General features: G+C 40.2%; 1 protein-coding gene across 3 annotated transcripts in view; it reads right to left on the reverse strand.

Moving 5' to 3' along the window:
- Positions 1-8,367: 8,367 nt before the first annotated feature.
- Positions 8,368-20,086, reverse strand: part of E(z) (histone-lysine N-methyltransferase E(z)) — a 104,573-nt gene continuing 92,854 nt past the window's right edge. For 2 of the 3 annotated variants that reach the window (XM_071659270.1, XM_071659277.1), the window contains exon 17: positions 9,123-9,293. In XM_071659270.1, the coding sequence (XP_071515371.1) occupies positions 9,233-9,293 (61 nt within the window). In that variant the 3' untranslated portion in view covers positions 9,123-9,232. Of the gene's footprint in view, positions 9,294-20,086 lie in introns of all 3 variants that reach the window. The other variant, XM_071659262.1, reaches the window with a different exon arrangement.

Raw genomic sequence — 20,086 nt, forward strand, 5'->3', positions numbered from 1 at the left:
TCGGAGGTGGAGGGAACGAGGAGACGTGGGAGACCAAATTGGAGGTGGAAAGATGGAGTGAAAAAGATTTTGAGTGATCGGGGCCTGAACATGCAGGAGGGTGAAAGGCGGGCAAGGAATAGAGTGAATTGGATCAATGTGGTATACCGGGGTTGACGTGCTGTCAGTGGATTGAATCAGGGCATGTGAAGTGTCTGGGGTAAACCATGGAAAGTAGTGTGGGGCCTGGATGTGGAAAGGGAGCTGTGGTTTTGGGCATTATTGCATGACAGCTAGAGACTGAGTGTGAACGAATGGGGCCTTTGTTGTCTTTTCCTAGTGCTACCTAGCACACATGAGCTGGGAGGGGGATGGTATTCCATGTGTGGTGAGGTGGCGATGGAAATGAATAAAGGCAGACAGTGTGAATTGTGTGCATGGGTATATATGTATGTGTCTGTGTGTGTATATATATGTGTACATTGAGATGTATAGGTATGTATTTTTGCGTGTGTGGACGTGTATATATATACATGTGTATGGGGGTGGGTTGGGCCATTTCTTTCGTCTGTTTCCTTGTGCTACCTCGCAAACGCGGGAGACAGCGACAAAGCAAAATAAAAAGCAAATATAAATATAATAATATATATATATATATATATATATTATCATAATTGTTGTTTCCTGTGTCAGCGATGTAGCACCAGGAAACAGACAAAGAATGACTCATCCACTCATACACACATATATATACATAAACACCCATATACACACATATACATACACAGACATATACACATATACATATTCATACTTGCTTGCCTTCATCCATTCCTGTTGCTACTCCTGCCCCACAGGAAACAGCATCACTACCCCTTGCTTCAGCGAGGTACGCCAAGAAAACAGACATATATATATATATATATATATATATATATATATATATATATATATAATTTTTTTTTTTTTTCTTTTTTAATTTTCCAAAAGAAGGAACGGAGGGGGCCAGGTGAGGATATTCCAAAAAAGGCCCAGTCCTCTGTTCTTAACGCTACCTCGCTAATGCGGGAAATGGCGAATAGTTTAAAAGAAAAAAAGAAAGATATATATATATATATATATATATATATATATGTGTGTGTGTGTGTTTTTCTTAGTATTTCTCACATATATTCATTAAAGCAAACACCTGATCCACACATCCACCACTTCTGAAACCACACTGCTCTTCCCCAATCTCATGTTCTGTACATGCCTTCACCCTCATTCAGTACCCTCCCATATAATTTCCCAGGAATACTCAACAAACTTATACCTCTGTAATTTGAGCACTCACTTTTATCCCCTTTGCCTTTGTACAATGGAACTATGCAAGCATTCTGCCAATCCTCAGGCACCTCACCATGAGTCATACATACATTAAATAACCTTACCAACCAGTCAACAGTACAGTCACCCCCTTTTTTAATAAATTCCACTGCAATACCATCCAAACCCGCCACCTTGCCGCTTTCATCTTCCGCAAAGCTTTCGCTACCTCTTCTCTGTTTACTACATCATTCTTCCTGACCCTCTCACTTCACAAACCACCTTGACCAACACACCCTATATCTGCCACTCTTATCATCTAACACATTCAACAAACCTTCAAACAAATGGATTTGTATGTAGCATTTATGGATCTGGAGAAGGCATATGATAGAGTTGATAGAGATGCTCTATGGAAGGTATTAAAAGTATATAGTGTGGGAGGCAAGTTGCTAGAAGCAGTGAAAAGTTTTTATCGAGGATGTAAGGCATGTGTACAAGTAGGAAGAAAGTGACTGGTTCTCAATGAATGTTGGTTTGCGGCAGGGGTGCATGATGCCTCTATGGTTGTTTAATTTGTTTATGGATGGGGTTATTAGGGAGGTGAATGCAAGTGTTTTGGAGAGAGCGGCAAGTATGCAGTCTGTTGTGGATGAGAGGGCTTGGGAAGTGAGTCAGTTTTTGTTCGTTGATGATACAGCGCTGGTGGCTGATTTGGGTGAGAGATTGCAGAAGCTGATAACTGAGTTTGGTAAAGTGTGTGAAAGAAGAAAGTTGAGAGTAAATGTGAATAAGAGCAAGGTTATTAGATTAGGTACAGTAGGGTTGAGGGACAAGTCAATTGGGAAGTAAGTTTGAATGGAGAAAAACTGGAGGAAGTAAAGCGTTTTAGATATCTGGGAGTAGACTTGGCAGCGGATGGAACCATGGAAGCAGAAGTAAGTCACAGGGTGGGGAAGGGGGTGAAAGTTCTTGGAACGTTTAAAATTGTGTGGAAGGCGAGAACATTATCTCGGAAAGCAAAAATGGGTATGTTTGAAGGAATAGTGGTTCCAACAATGCTATATGGTAGTGAGGCGTGGGCTATAGATAGAGTTGTGCAGAGGAGGGTGGATGTGTTGGAATTGAGATGTTTGAGGACAATATGTGGTGTGAGGTGGTTTGATCGAGTAAGTAACGCAAGGGTAAGAGAGATGTGTGGTAATAAAAAGAGTGTGGTTGAGAGAGCAGAAGAGGGTGTTTTGAAATGGGTTGGTCACATGGAGAGAATTAGTAATGAAAGATTAACAAAGAGGACATGTGTGTCAGAGGTGGAGGGAACGAGGAGAAGTGGGAGACTAAATTGGAGGTGGAAAGATGGAATGAAAAAGATTTTGAGCAATCAGGGGCCTCAACATGCAGGAGGGTGAAAGGCATACAAGGAATAGGGTGAATTGGAATGATGTGGTATACCACGGTCGACGTGCTGTCAATGGATTGAACCAGGGCATGTGAAGCATCTGGGTTAATCCATGGAAAGTTCTGTGGGGCCTGGATGTAGAAAGGGAGCTGTGGTTTCGGCGCATTATACATGACAGCTAGAGACTGAGTGTGAACAAATGTGGCCTTTGTTGTCTTTTCTAGCGCTACTTCGCACGCATGCGGGGGGAGGGGGTTGTCATTTCATGTGTGGCGGGGTGGTGACACGTATGAATAAAGGCAGCAAGTATGAATTATGTACATGTGTATATATGTATATGTCTGTATAAGTATATATGTATACGTTAAAATGTATAGGTATGTATATGTGCGTGTATGGACGTGTATGTATATACATGTGTATGTGGGTGGGTTGGGCTATTCTTTCGTCTGTTTCCTTGTGCTACCTTGTTAACGTGAGACAGCAACAAAGTATAATAATAATAAATATATATTATATATGGAAATACTTGCATATGTATATAGGTATTAATGGACTCCACCTTCTTGAGGTTACGCCATAAGTGAGAAGACACCTTTGGCAAGGTTTTATCACTGTGAACAAATGTGGCCTTTGTTGTCTTTCCTAGTGCTACCACACGCACATGCGGGGGGAGGGGGTTGTCATTTCATGTGTGGCGGGGTGGTGACAGGAATGAATAAAGGCAGCAAATATGAATTATGTACATGTGTATATATGTATATGTCTATGTATATATATATGTATACATTGAAATGTATAGGTATGTATATGTGCGTGTGGACGTGTATGTATATACATGTGTATGTGGGTGGGTTGGGCCATTCTTTCGTCTGTTTCCTTGCGCTACCTTGCTAACACGGGAGACAGTGACAAAGTATAATAATAATAAAAAATATATATATGGAAATACTTGCATATGTATATAGGTATTAATGGACTCCACCTTCTTGAGGTTACACCATAAGTGAGAAGACACCTTTGGCAAGGCTGTATCACTGTCAGTTGATGTAGCAGATTACAGCCTCATCCAAGAACTGAGAGAGACCAACCTGCCCATGCTACTGATCCCCTGAATGGGGGGTTAGAGAGAGAGAGTTCCTTGGGTTATAGCCCCAGGACCCCTTTGTGAAAGGGATCCTGGAGTTGTATACAATAACATACTTATTTGGGACAGAAGCTAACATCCTGTGTACCATTTCCTATTTTATGTGGCAGCTTTCAATGCAAAGAGGTTAGCTTAGTCCAGGGCCTCAAATGAGACAGAAATAGCTCTTTACAGACACAAAGATGGTTATAAATCTTGTTTGGCTACAGGACAGACCTAACATAGACACAGTGCCCTTGTAAAACTGTACATATATACATCTTGTATATTTTGCAAAGAAATTTGATTATTAATTACTTGTTTCATTAATATTCACAAGTAAGGATGATTGATGTCTGACGAGTCAGTTAATGGTAGGAGATGATCAACTGTTCTGGCTAGACTACCTCAGGCTGATGTTGCTCTATGACACCCAACAAGCCACATAATTGAAATCTAATGCCATTGGTGTGTTGCACCTGATAAAGTAAATGTTAAGGCACATGCCTAACAATTACAGACTTATTTTTAATATATAATTTCTGACCTTTAGCCAGACTATTTTGGAATGTGAATTATCCAGTAAGCCTTAAAAGGTAATTTTGAAGATCCACATCTCTGCAGTGACTCCCTGGCAGTAATATGCTATTTAAAAAGTTTACATACATGGCAGCATCTCTACTTAAGGTAATTAGCTGGAGTTAGAACAGACTTTTCTGGAATGAGAAAAGAAATGTGGTGAATTTTGAAGGTAGTATGTACCTTCAACATGCTTTAACAAGGCTTAAAAAAAGTGTTTCGCTTCAAATTTTTTCAGAATTTTTCAAGGAAGCTGAAGGGACTTTTGCTGCATTTAAATAACAGGACTGCCTATTCTAAGATAAAAGGCATATATTACCGAGCAACTGCCTTGAGTTTTCAACAGGCGGATGACGTAAAAAATGGGCTACTGCCCATTCCCCCCAATACACCTCATTATCTGAGGTCTTAGGGCCATGCTTTGCAAAAGTCAAAGCTCACTGTCTTCAAATTACATCAAAAATGCATCCTGCTTGCAGAACTGTTCTTGACATCTTGTTTTCTATCATACCAAATTGAGCATGCAGAAATACTTCACCATTGAGCTTCAAACCACTGCTCACTGGTACAGGAGGCAAAACATTCAATCATCAGGCTATGTAAGAAACCAGCTGTTCTTAGGTAAATGAATATTCATTTGTCTTATGGCATCATGGATCTCCTTTGGGCTAGTTCACCAAGTAGTTACTAAGTTCATTTACAACAAGGTTATATGAACTTGAAATAGCATCTATCAGTATGCATTTCATAAAACACATTACCTCCTCCAATACTCAATCCTCCTATACGTAGACATTGTGGATCTCCATCGGGTCAGTTTCCCAACCACCAGCAACCAACAGTATCTCTTTAAAGAGTTTATTAACTACACAGAGGTTGTAGAAACATTAGTGTATGATAATGTGTTTGTCATAGAACTTGTTAATGCCTCAACCAGTAAGCTTCAAACCACCACCCATTAAGGCAAAAGGCAGAGCACTTATCTGCTCACCCACCAGAAAGTAATCAGCTATTCATCACATCAGATTTCCATATGCTTTATACCTAAGGTTTGTGGATCCTTTTTGACCAGTTTCTCAACTAAATGAAACTTTCTGCTAAGTTCACTGTCAACACAGAGGTTGACTGAATAACGCACATTTCGTAAAATGTCTTATCTCCCCTGCCAGCAAGCCTTGAACCACTGCCTGCTGAGGCAGGAGGCATAGCAATCATCTACATAAGAACCAGGCAACAAGAAAGGAAACAACACTTTGATGAATAAAAATTCAATTCTTCTTATATGTAGGAAATCGTGGATCTTCATTGGGTCAGTTCCCGAAGCATCTGCAACTAGTAACAGCCTTTTACTGAATTCAACACCGTAGGGGTTTATACAACCTTGGAGTTAGTGCATACCAACACAGAAACAATGAGCCATGAACCACCAACCACCATAGCAGCATGCAAAGCACAAAGGAGCTGGCTGTTTAACTAATCAAATATCCATTTGCTCGTACAGGCATCACTGGGCCAGTTCCCCAAGCACCAGCAACCAGGAGTAGCTTTTTGCAGAGTTCAGACAACACATTAGTTACAATAAATAAATTTAAATGAGTATGATCTCTGTGCTGTTGGTGAACTTTGTAAAAGGTTATTATTGGTTGCTAGTGCATGGGGAAACTAGCTCAGAGGAGATCCACAATGCCTATACATTTTGGATGAATGGATATTTCAAGTCAAAGAGGGTTCCTTTCTTATAGGTTGGTGATCAAATGGATAATTACACCATGCCCCACCTCCTACTAAGGCAGGCAGTGGTTCAAGGCTCACTGGTAGTGGATACTAGTATGTTCTATGAAATGTACTTTGTATAACCTCTGTGTTTTCCCTTGGGAAAAAGCTACACTGGTGCTTGGAAAACTTGTCCAATGGAGATGAGTCTATACCTGAGACAAATGGATATTCATTTCATCAAAAAGCCAATTCCTTTCATAAACCTCAGTTGCTGAGTGGATAAGTGTTGTGCAGACATGTTCTATAAAGAGCTTGTTATGTACTCATTTCAAATTTGTGTTACCTCCACATTGTCAGTGAACTTGTTAAAAGGTTACTACTGTGATCGTTGATGGTGCTTATAGAACTGGCTCACCTGAGATCCATGATGCCTACTCACAGGATGAATGATTATTCAGTTAGTCAAATAACCAGTTCCTTTTATATACCCATTGGTCAAGTGGATAAGTACTCCACAGCTTCTTAGAAGGCAGTGATCTGAAGCAAGCTTGTGGTGGTGTTACATTCTCTGAAGTGCACAGTGTTATGCATTTATTTCAATATTGTTTAACCTCCATGTTGTCAGTAAATTCAGTAAAAAGTTAAAACTGGTTGATGGAAACTGACTCAAGGGAGATCCACAATACCTATATCTTTGACAAATGGATATTTGATTATTCAAACACCTGGTTCCTTTCTGATAACCCAGAGGCCAAGGGAATGAGTGATCCACCTCCCACCTCAGCAAGTGGTGGTTTGAGGCTATCTGATGGTGTTAATTACGTTTATGAGGTTTGCATCATTATGCACTAATTCTCAGTTTGTATAACCTCCACATTGTCAATGAACTCAGCAAGAAGCTATTACTGGTTCCTGGTGCTTGGGGTACTGGCCCAGTAGATATCCATGATACTGATATATAAAATAAATGAGTATTCAAGTTAGGTGAATACCCATATCCTTTTTTAAAGCACAGTGTCCAAAAGGACATGTACACCACCCTCCTGTCTCAATGGGTGGTAATTCAGGTTCACTGTTTGAGGTGTAAATTTGTCTGTACAAAGTGTGCTTTGTTATGCACTTTCATCAAATTCGTTTAATCTCCTTATCACTTTACTCAGTAAAAAGCTAGAAGTGGTTTGCTGTTATTTGTATTTGGATAACTGGCCCAGTGGAGATAAACAATGCCAGTATGTATAAGACACATGGCTTTTACAATTAATAGAATGGCTGGTTCCATTCTTACAGCTTGGTGCCTGAATGAATAAATGTTCCACTTCCCACTTCGAAAGGCAGTGGCTGAAGGCTCACTAGGTAGTTGTTAATCGTTAAGTGCTAGGGGTCATAATACTGCTAATCTTCATTTGAAATGGCTCATAACTGTGGCCTTGGTTTCTGTCTTGTGTGAGCTCACTAGGTAGTTGTTAATCGTTAAGTGCTAGGGGTCATAATACTGCCAATCTTCATTTGAAATGGCTCATAACTGTGGCCTTGGTTTCTGTCTTGTGTGAGCTCAGTGAGTGGTGACTTGCTAAAGCCTCAAACTCCTCCACCACTAACCTGGGATATCTATGTTAACTTCAGCATTATACCATAGTCATATGAAATAAGACTGCTCTTTTGTTATAATTATACATAATCGCTGTTTCCCACGTCAGCAAGGTAGCACCAGGAAACAGATGAAGAATGGCCCATCTACTCATATACACATATATATACATAAATGCCCACATACACACATATACATACACATAAGCAGACATTACATACATACTCATGCACATATTCTTGCTTGCCTTCATCCATTCCTGTTGTTACCCCACCACACAGGGAAACAGCAATGCTATCCCCTGCTTCAGTGAGGTATACTATCCCTGGGGATAGGAGAGAAAGAATACTTCCCATGTATTCCCTGCGTGTCCTAGAAGGCAACTAAAAGGGGAGGGAGCAGGGGGCTGGATATCCTCTGCTCCCATTTTTTACTTTTCCAAAAAAGGGAACAGAGAAGGGGGCCAAGTGAGGATATTCCCTCTAAGGCTTAGTCATCTGTTCTTAACACTACCTTGCTAATGTGGGAAATGGTGAATATGCATGAAAAAAAATTTATATGTTTAGTGCACTGTTAAGCACATTTCAAATACTTGCATGTGATATACACTCTGCTTACCTTAATGTAAACATGGACAACTCTTTATGAAGGTTATAGATAATTCCATATATCTGAGCCCCAGCATTTTTCTCAGTTATTCCATATTACTGAAACAGCTAAGCCCGTCTGATAGCTTTTTCGTTTCAGTTCTTTTGACCAGTATGCAAGCTATACTGAGAGTTAATCACCTCTTACTATCAAGTATTACTTTCATATCTGAGTATTACTTTCATATCTGGGTGGGCTTTTCCACTTTCCTCACATAATTCGCTCAAAAGAATGTGCCTCATAAACTGTCTTTACTTGGGATCTGAGCCTGACCTCCTTACTCTCTTTCTATAAAAGCAGTGGGCTATAAAGCACTTTCCTCCAAAAACAACTAATAAAAAGAAATAAAAAGGTATCCATCCTGATGTTTATACAGTAAAGGTCAAGGCTATTCTGATTCCTGCTAAAATGAATGGTCTAACATAGAAGTGCAAAAATTTTGCCTGTTACAGATACGAAAAATACTTACACTCGAGCTATTGAAAATTGGTTGCATTTGATGGTTTCAAACCATTCATCACTGATTAGGTAGCTAACATACAATGTGTAGTACACAGTAATGTACAGATTAGAACTAGACATCAGAACCATAGTACAGAACCTTTAGCTCACCTGTCATACTTAGAAAAACCATAATCATATGTACCAAAATCAAAGATGCATCCAAAAAGTAAGATGAAAATACAATTGGAAAATGGAATGTAATTTTATGCTAAGCTACTAGGGGTTATGTATCATAAGCATAACAGGTGAGAGATGGAAGTCAAAGAAAAAATTCGTATAATGGATCACTCATATTACCACAGTTAATCCGAGTCACAGTAATCGAGAGTTTACGTTTAACTTTGAAAGGACAAAAAGCATAATCATCACTAATTGCCCAGTGTTATTACAGGAATTCCATTTCCCTTTCAATGCCGACAAACTTGAGTTGTTCCGTTGGTCCATATCTGGAAAGAATAAATAATGTAAATTTATCAATGCCTCCAAACCATTTCATATTGATTCATATTTATTACTCTGAATATTTTACTGATGGTAAGTAGTAAAAAATGATCAACAGTGATCTGTTTGATAGAAAATACCATTTTCAGCAATATTACACATACAAAATGAAAATGGAAAAAAATATTAAAATGAAATATTGAATAAGGAATTTGCAACACAACAAAGAGGAATAGTTCATAAAATGTCAACATTACTATGGTTTAAGTACACTGTACAGGACAGCTAGCGATTGGATGTGTACAAATGATGCCGTTGTTCATTTGTTCCTGACTACCTTGCTAAGGCAGGAGAAAGAATTGAGTATAAAAAAATATGATAAAAAACATGAAATATTTTTTGCAATAAAATGATTAATAAAAGACTAATGTTCTTCACCATTTAATGGCTTTTAAAAGGCAATCTTTCCAGCTTTCCTATATTTGCTCTTGAGAAGGTGGAAAACTAGGCAGCTACGGTGCAGTTTAAAGCAAAGAGGATGAATTGTTTGTCTTTTATTTCCAAAAGAGGGAACAGAGAAGGGGGCCAAGTGAGGACATTCCCTCTAAGGCTCAGTCCTCTGTTCTTGACGCTACCTCGCTAATGCTGGGGTAGCGACGCTATTTCCTGTGTGGCGGGGTAGCAACAATATGTATATATGTTTGTGTATGTACATGTTGATATGTATATGTACGTACATGTGCATGTATGAGCGTTTATGTATGTATGTATGTATGTAAGTATGTATGTATATATATATATATATATATATATATATATATTTATATATATATATATATATATTTATATTTTTTTCTTTTTTTTTTTCTTTTTTTCCATACTATTCGCCATTTCCCACATTAGCGAGGTAGCGTTAAGAACAGAGGACTGGACCTTTGAGGGAAAATCCTAACCTGGCCCCCTTCTCTGTTCCTTCTTTTGGAAAATTGAAAGAAAAAAAAAAAAAAAAAAAAACGAGAGGGGAGGATTTCCAGCCCCCCCGCTCCCTTCCCTTTTAGTCGCCTTCTACGACACGCAGGGATTACGTGGGAAGTATTCTTTCTCCCCTACCCCCAGGGATAATATATATATATATATATATATATATATATATATATATATATATATATATATATATATCTGTGTATAAGAGTGGATGGGCCATTCTTCATCTGTTTCCTGGCACTACCTTGTTGAATCAGGAAACAGCGATTAGGTATTTCCCCACATCAGGAAGGTAGCACAAGGAAACAGACGAAGAATGGCCCAACCACTCATATACACACATATATATATATATATATATATATATATATATATATATATATATATATGTTTACCAAATCATTTTCCCTAACCCTCTCACTTTGCACACCACCTCGACCAAAACACCCTATATCTGCCACTCTGTCATCAGACACATTCAACAAACCTTCAAAATACTCATTCCATCTCCTTCTCACATCACCGCTACTTGTTATCACCTCCCCATTTACGCCCTTCACTGAAGTTCCCATTTGCTCCCTTGTCTTACGCACCCTATTTACCTCCTTCCAGAACATCTTTTTATTCTCCCTAAAATTTACTGATAGTCTCTCACCCCAACTCTCATTTGCCCTTTTTTTCACCTCTTGCACCTTTCTCTTGACCTCCTGTCTCTTTCTTTTATACTTCTCCCACTCAATTGCATTTTTTCCCTGCAAAAATCGTCCAAATGCCTCTCTCTTCTCTTTCACTAATACTCTTACTTCTTCATCCCACCACTCACTACCCTTTCTAAACAGCCCACCTCCCACTCTTCTCATGCCACAAGCATCTTTTGCGCAATCCATCACTGATTCCCTAAATACATCCCATTCCTCCCCCACTCCCCTTACTTCCATTGTTCTCACCTTTTTCCATTCTGTACACAGTCTCTCCTGGTACTTCCCCACACAGGTCTCCTTCCCAAGCTCACTTACTCTCACCACCTTCTTCACCCCAACATTCACTCCTCTTTTCTGAAAACCCATACAAATCTTCACCTTAGCCTCCACAAGATAATGATCAGACATCCCTCCAGTTGCACCTCTCAGCACATTAACATCCAAAAGTCTCTCTTTCGCACGCCTGTCAATTAACACGTAATCCAATAACGCTCTCTGGCCATCTCTCCTACTTACATAAGTATACTTATGTATATCTCGCTTTTTAAACCAGGTATTCCCAATCATCAGTCCTTTTTCAGCACATAAATCTACAAGCTCTTCACCATTTCCATTTACAACACTGAACACCCCATGCATACCAATTATTCCCTCAACTGCCACATTACTCACCTTTGCATTCAAATCACCCATCACTATAACCCGGTCTCGTGCATCAAAACCGCTAACACACTCATTCAGCTGCTCCCAAAACACTTGCCTCTCATGATCTTTCTTCTCATGCCCAGGTGCATATGCACCAATAATCACCCACCTCTCTCCATCAACTTTCAATTTTACCCATATTAATCGAGAATTTACTTTCTTACATTCTATCACATACTCCCACAACTCCTGTTTCAGGAGTATTGCTACTCCTTCCCTTGCTCTTGTGCAAAGTGAGAGGGTTAGGGAAAATGATTTGGTAAACAGAGAAGAGGTAGTAAAAGCTTTGCGGAAGATGAAAGCCGGCAAGGCAGCAGGTTTGGATGGTATTGCAGTGGAATTTATTAAAAAAGGGGGTGACTGTATTGTTGACTGGTTGGTAAGGTTATTTAATGTATGTATGACTCATGGTGAGGTGCCTGAGGATTGGCGGAATGCGTGCATAGTGCCATTGTACAAAGGCAAAGGGGATAAGAGTGAGTGCTCAAATTACAGAGGTATAAGTTTGTTGAGTATTCCTGGTAAATTATATGGGAGGGTATTGATTGAGAGGGTGAAGGCATGTACAGAGCATCAGATTGGGGAAGAGCAGTGCGGTTTCAGAAGTGGTAGAGGATGTGTGGATCAGGTGTTTGCTTTGAAGAATGTATGTGAGAAATACTTAGAAAAGCAAATGGATTTGTATGTAGCATTTATGGATCTGGAGAAGGCATATGATAGAGTTGATAGAGATGCTCTGTGGAAGGTATTAAGAATATATGGTGTGGGAGGCAAGTTGTTAGAAGCAGTGAAAAGTTTTTATCGAGGATGTAAGGCATGTGTACGTGTAGGAAGAGAGGAAAGTGATTGGTTCTCAGTGAATGTAGGTTTGCGGCAGGGGTGTGTGATGTCTCCATGGTTGTTTAATTTGTTTATGGATGGGGTTGTTAGGGAGGTAAATGCAAGAGTCCTGGAAAGAGGGGCAAGTATGAAGTCTGTTGGGGATGAGAGAGCTTGGGAAGTGAGTCAGTTGTTGTTCGCTGATGATACAGCGCTGGTGGCTGATTCATGTGAGAAACTGCAGAAGCTGGTGACTGAGTTTGGTAAAGTGTGTGGAAGAAGAAAGTTAAGAGTAAATGTCAATAAGAGCAAGATTATTAGGTACAGTAGGGGTGAGGGTCAAGTTAATTGGGAGGTGAGTTTGAATGGAGAAAAACTGGAGGAAGTGAAGTGTTTTAGATATCTGGGAGTGGATCTGTCAGCGGATGGAACCATGGAAGCGGAAGTGGATCATAGGGTGGGGGAGGGGGCGAAAATTTTGGGAGCCTTGAAAAATGTGTGGAAGTCGAGAACATTATCTCGGAAAGCAAAAATGGGTATGTTTGAAGGAATAGTGGTTCCAACAATGTTGTATGGTTGCGAGGCGTGGGCTATGGATAGAGATGTGCGCAGGAGGATGGATGTGCTGGAAATGAGATGTTTGAGGACAATGTGTGGTGTGAGGTGGTTTGATCGAGTAAGTAACGTAAGGGTAAGAGAGATGTGTGGAAATAAAAAGAGCGTGGTTGAGAGAGCAGAAGAGGGTGTTTTGAAATGGTTTGGGCACATGGAGAGAATGAGTGAGGAAAGATTGACCAAGAGGATATATGTGTCGGAGGTGGAGGGAACGAGGAGAAGAGGGAGACCAAATTGGAGGTGGAAAGATGGAGTGAAAAAGATTTTGTGTGATCGGGGCCTGAACATGCAGGAGGGTGAAAGGAGGGCAAGGAATAGAGTGAATTGGAGCGATGTGGTATACAGGGGTTGACGTGCTGTCAGTGGATTGAATCAAGGCATGTGAAGCGTCTGGGGTAAACCATGGAAAGCTGTGTAGGTATGTATATTTGCGTGTGTGGACGTGTGTATGTACATGTGTATGGGGGGGGGGGTTGGGCCATTTCTTTTGTCTGTTTCCTTGCGCTACCTCGCAAACGCGGGAGACAGCGACAAAGTATAAAGAAAAAAAAAAAAATATATATATATATATATATATATATATATATATATATATATATATATATATATATATATGTAAACACCCATACACACATATACATATCAACGTATACACACACAGACACATACATATATTTTTTTTTTTTGCTTTGTCGCTGTGTCCCGCGTTTGCGAGGTAGCGCAAGGAAACAGACGAAAGAAATGGCCCAACCCACCCCCATACACATGTATATACATACGTCCACACACGCAAATATACATACCTACACAGCTTTCCATGGTTTACCCCAGACGCTTCACATGCCCTGATTCAATCCACTGACAGCATGTCAACCCCGGTATACCACATCGATCCAGTTCACTCTATTCCTTGCCCTCCTTTCACCCTCCTGCATGTTCAGGCCCCGATCACACAAAATCTTTTTCACTCCATCTTTCCACCTCCAATTTGGTCTCCCACTTCTCGTTCCCTCCACCTCCGACACATACATCCTCTTGGTCAATCTTTCCTCACTCATTCTCTCCGTGTGCCCAAACCATTTCAAAACACCCTCTTCTGCTCTCTCAACCATGCTCTTTTTATTTCCACACATCTCTCTTACCCTTACGTTACTTACTCGATCAAACCACCTAACACCACACATTGTCCTCAAACATCTCATTTCCAGCACATCCATCCTCCTGCGCACAACTCTATCCATAGCCCACACCTCGCAACCATACAACATTGTTGGAACCACTATTCCTTCAAACATACCCATTTTTGCTTTCCGAGATAATGTTCTCGACTTCCACACATTCTTCAAGGCTCCCAAGATTTTCGCCCCCTCCCCCACCCTATGATCCCCTTCCGCTTCCATGGTTCCATCCGCTGCCAGATCCACTCCCAGATATCTAAAACACTTTACTTCCTCCAGTTTTGCTCCATTCAAACTTACCTCCCAATTGACTTGACCCTCAACCCTACTGTACCTAATAACCTTGCTCTTATTCACATTTACTCTTAACTTTCTTCTTTCACACACTTTACCAAACTCAGTCACCAGCTTCAGCAGTTTCTCACATGAATCCGCCACCAGCGCTGTATCATCAGCGAACAACAACTGACTCACTTCCCAAGCTCTCTCATCCCCAACAGACTTCATACTTGCCCCTCTTTCCAAAACTCTTGCATTCACCTCCCTAACAACCCCATCCATAAACAAATTAAACAACCATGGAGACATCACACACCCCTGCCGCAAACCTACATTCACTGAGAACCAATCACTTTCCGCTCTTCCTACACGTACACATGCCTTACATCCTCGATAAAAACTTTTCACTGTAAAGTCTGGGGTTAGTGAGAGGACAAGAGCAAGGGAAGGAGTAGCAATACTCCTGAAACAGGAGTTGTGGGAGTATGTGATAGAATGTAAGAAAGTAAATTCTCAATTAATATGGGTAAAACTGAAAGTTGATGGAGAGAGATGGGTGATTATTGGTGCATATGCACCTGGGCATGAGAAGAAAGATCATGAGAGGCAAGTGCTTTGGGAGCAGCTGAATGAGTGTGTTAGTGGTTTTGATGCACGCGACCGGGTTATATATATATATATATATATATATATATATATATATATATATATATATATATATATATATATAAACATCTGGAAATGAGATGTTTGAGGACAATGTGTGGTGTGAGGTGGTTTGATAGAGTGAGTAACGTAAGGGTAAGAGAGATGTGTGGAAATAAAAAGAGCGTGGTTGAGAGAGCAGAAGAGGGTGTTTTGAAGTGGTTTGGGCACATGGAGAGGATGAGTGAGGAAAGATTGACCAAGAGGATATATGTGTCGGAGGTGGAGGGAACAAGGAGAAGAGGGAGACCAAATTGGAGGTGGAAAGATGGAGTGAAAAAGATTTTGTGTGATCGGGGCCTGAACATGCAGGAGGGTGAAAGGAGGGCAAGGAATAGAGTGAATTGGAGCGATGTGGTATACCGGGGTTGACGTGCTGTCAGTGGATTGAATCAAGGCATGTGAAGCGTCTGGGGTAAGCCATGGAAAGCTGTGTAGGTATGTATATTTGCGTGTGTGGACGTATGTATATACATGTGTATGGGGGGGGTTGGGCCATTTCTTTCGTCTGTTTCCTTGCGCTACCTCGCAAACGCGGGAGACAGCGACAAAGTATAATAAAAAATAAATAATATATATATATATATATATATATATATATATATATATATATATATATATATGTGAAGTGTTTTGGATATCTGGGAGTGGATCTGGCAGCGGATGGAACCATGGAAGCGGAAGTGGATCATAGGGTGGGGGAGGGGGCGAAAATTCTGGGAGCCTTGAAGAATGTGTGGAAGTCGAGAACATTATCTCGGAAAGCAAAAATGGGTATGTTTGAAGGAATAGTGGTTCCAACAATGTTGTATGGTTGCGAGGCGTGGGCTATGGATAGAGTTGTGCGCAGGAGGATGGATGTGCTGGAAATGAGATGTTTGAGGACAATATGTGGTGTGAGGTGGTTTGATCGAGTAAGTAACGTAAGGGTAAGAGAGATGTTTGGAAATAAAAAGAGCGTGGTTGAGAGAGCAGAAGAGGGTGTTTTGAAATGGTTCGGGCACATGGAGAGAATGAGCGAGGAAAGATTGACCAAGAGAATATATGTGTCGGAGGTGGAGGGAACGAGGAGAAGAGGGAGACCAAATTGGAGGTGGAAAGATGGAGTGAAAAAGATTTTGTGTGATCGGGGCCTGAACATGCAGGAGGGTGAAAGGAGGGCAAGGAATAGAGTGATTTGGAGCGATGTGGTATACCGGGGTTGACGTGCTGTCAGTGGATTGAATCAAGGCATGTGAAGCGTCTGGGGTAAACCATGGAAAGCTGTGTGGGTATGTATATTTGCGTGTGTGGACGTATGTATATACATGTGTATGGGGGTGGGTTGGGCCATTTCTTTCGTCTGTTTCCTTGCGCTACCTCGCAAACGCGGGAGACAGCGACAAAGCAAAAAATATATATATATATATATATATATATATATATATATATATATATATATATATATATATATATTTTTTTTTTTTCTTCATACTATTTGCCATTTCCCGCGTTAGCGAGGTAGCGTTAAGAACAGAGAACTGGGCCTTAGAGGGAATAGCCTCACCTGACCCCCCTCTCTGTTGCTTCTTTTGGAAAATTAAAAAAAAACAAGAAATGGGAGGATTTCCAGCCACCCGCTCCCTCCCCTTTTAGTCGCCTTCTACGACACGCAGGGAATACGTGGGAAGTATTCTTTCTCCCCTATCCCCAGGGATAATATATATATATATATATATATATATATATATATATATATATATATATATATATATATATATATATATTCTTTTTTTCTTTCAAACTATTCGCCATTTCCTGCATTAGCGAGGTAGCGTTAAGAACAGAGGACTAGGCCTTTGAGGGACTAGCCTCACCTGGCCCAATTCTCTGTTCCTTCTTTTGGAAAATTAAAAAAAAAAACGAGAGGGGAGGATTTCCAGCCCCCCACTCCCTCCCCTTTTAGTCGCCTTCTACGACACGCAGGGAATACGTGGGAAGTATTCTTTCTCCCCTATCCCCAGGGATAACATATATATATATATATATATATATATATATATATATATATATATATATATATATATATATATTTTCATACTATCCACCATTTCACGCATTGGCGAGGTAGTGTTTGAACAGAGGACTGAGCCTTGGAGGGAAATGCTCACTTGGCCCCCTACTCTGTTCCTTCTGGAAAGTTAAAAATGAGAGGTTAGGATTACTCCTCTGTTCTTAACGCTACCTCGCTAACGCGGGATAACACAAATATGTATGAAAAATACATACATATATATATGTTATCCCTGTGGACAGGGGAGAAAGAATACCACCCATGTATCCTCTTTGCGTCACTGAAGGTGACTTAAGTGGTACAGAGGGAAAGGCACCGAAAGTTCTTTCCTCCTGTGTTACTTTCCAAAAGTGGGAACAGAGGAAGGAGCAAAACGAGGATATTTCCTCTTTGGCTTGGTCATCTGTTCCAGAGACTTCCACACATGAGAAATAGTGAGCAAGTATGAGGGAAAAGAAGGAACAGAGGAGGCCAAGTGAGGATTTTCCCTTCTAAGGCTCAGCATCTGTTCTTGACACTACCTTGCTAACATGGAAAATGGCGAATATGTATGAAAAAATTTATATGTATATATGCATGCATATATATTATACACCCATTGCTTCTCCCACCTTAGCGAGGTAGCTTCAGAAATAAAAGAATAACGGCTTCATTTGAACATGCATACTCTAGCTGTAACGTGTAATGCACCGAAAATAGGGCACATCACCCACTGCCAAACCCCAAAGACTATTCCATGGTTTACTGTGAGTAATTCGTATGTCCAGCTTCAGCCCAAAGACAGGTTAAATCCTGGTTCAACTACCTGTATACCACATCTATGTAATTCATTCTTTTCCATGCCACACCTCTCGCCCTAGTTCTCTCAATCATTTCTCACACTGCCATTCCCAACATGAACATCCTTTCTCACACCACATTCTATCCTCTTGTATTTCAAATCCTTTAATATAATACACAGATGCTACCCAAATCTGCACAAAGGGGAATGAGAAATTGGGTGATTCTAAATCCCATGAATTTCAGTATAATAGTCTTCAATGTAAATACAGGGTGGTGGACTGGAGGCACTAAAAACACGAATGCTGCCGTTAAAGTTTCTTTAACTATTACAGATCAGACAAATCTTAAACATATAAAATATTTCCATACAGTCAGGAAAGGCTAAGGAATATTTACACAGAAAAACAATGGAAAAAATAGGAGGCAAAGTCTGAACTGTCTTCATCAAGAATGCTCACAACTGCCTTCTGTTCAAACCATTCAAAATGTGACTGGGAAATGATGGGGGTAAAAAGTAAATTGCCTTTTTCTTCTATTTCTTGTATACAATTCCTATCAGCTGTTTCTTACCTAAAACACAATTTAATTCACTTTTTTTTTTTACACCTGATTGCTGTTTTCTATGCTAGCAAGTTAGCAACAGAGAGAGACGAAGAAAGGCCACATGTGCTCACGCCCATTCTCTAGCTGTCATGTGTAATGCACTGAAACCACAGTTCCCTATGCACAACCAGGCCCCACAGACCTTCCATGGTTTACCCTTAACACCTTATATACCCTGGGTTCAGTCCACTGACAATCCATCAACTCCAGAGCACCATATCATTCCAATTCACATGAATTAATAATTACCCAAACATTAAAAAAATATTAAAGAAAATAGGTGAAAGACATGGAAGGGTTGCCTTGAACCCAAGTGTTTGTGACTGTCTTCAGTTCAAAACATTCATTTTATAAATCATTAAATGACAGGGTAAATTGTTCTTTTCATATATTTTTTCTCCACATGGACATGGCAGCAAATGAAACCAAGGAAGCAGAAACAAGTCATAGGGTGGGTGAGGGGCAAAGGTTCTGGGCGCATTGAGGAATTTGTGGAAAGAGAGGTATCAATCCAGGATGGTGAAAATGGGCATGTTTGAAGGTATAGTGGTCCCAAAAATGTTGTATGGATGCAAGGCATCGGCTACGGATGAGACTATGCTAAGGAGAACAGATGTGTTGGAAATGAAATTTCTGAGGACAAAATTTGGCGTGAGGTCATTTGATCAAGTGACATAAGGTTGGATAGAGGCATAGTAATATGAAACTTGTGGTTGAGATAGTTGAAGAAGGTGTGTTGAAATGGTTTGGACATATTTAAAGAATGAGTGAAGAGAGGTTGACAAAGAGAATATATGTGTTAGAAGTGGAGACAAGAAGAATGAGACCAAATTAGAGATGGAAGGATAAAGTGAAAAAGATCTTGAGTGCTTGGGGCTCAAACATGCAGGAGGGTGAAAGGAGTGCAAGGGATAGAGTCAAATGGACAAATGTGGTATACAGGGGGTGATGTGTTGTCAATGGACTGACCAGGGTATATGAAGCAGCTGTAGGAAATCATGGAAAGGTCTATGGGGCCTGGTTGTGGGTTGAGGGCAGTTGTCTCAGTGCAATACAAGTGCCAGCTGGAGAATGGATGTGAGCAAATGGGGCCTTTCTTTGTATGTTCCTGTGCTATCTAACTAATGCAAGAAACAGCAAGCAAGAAAAAAATCTCTTCCATAAATTCTTTTATAATGAATGAATTAATAATCATCTACATATTCACAAATATATGGGAGAAAATAGGCATGAGAGATAGAAGTATTACCTGGTACCCAAAGACTTGCAATCACCTTCAGTTCAAAACATTTCTTGTTATACTTAGTAACTGAAACAGTAAACCATATTTCTCAATATTTTTCTATATAATTTTTTTTAGCAGGTACTTACCT

This window comes from Panulirus ornatus, chromosome 5 (assembly GCF_036320965.1).
Source record: "Panulirus ornatus isolate Po-2019 chromosome 5, ASM3632096v1, whole genome shotgun sequence".
Taxonomy (NCBI): domain Eukaryota; kingdom Metazoa; phylum Arthropoda; class Malacostraca; order Decapoda; family Palinuridae; genus Panulirus; species Panulirus ornatus.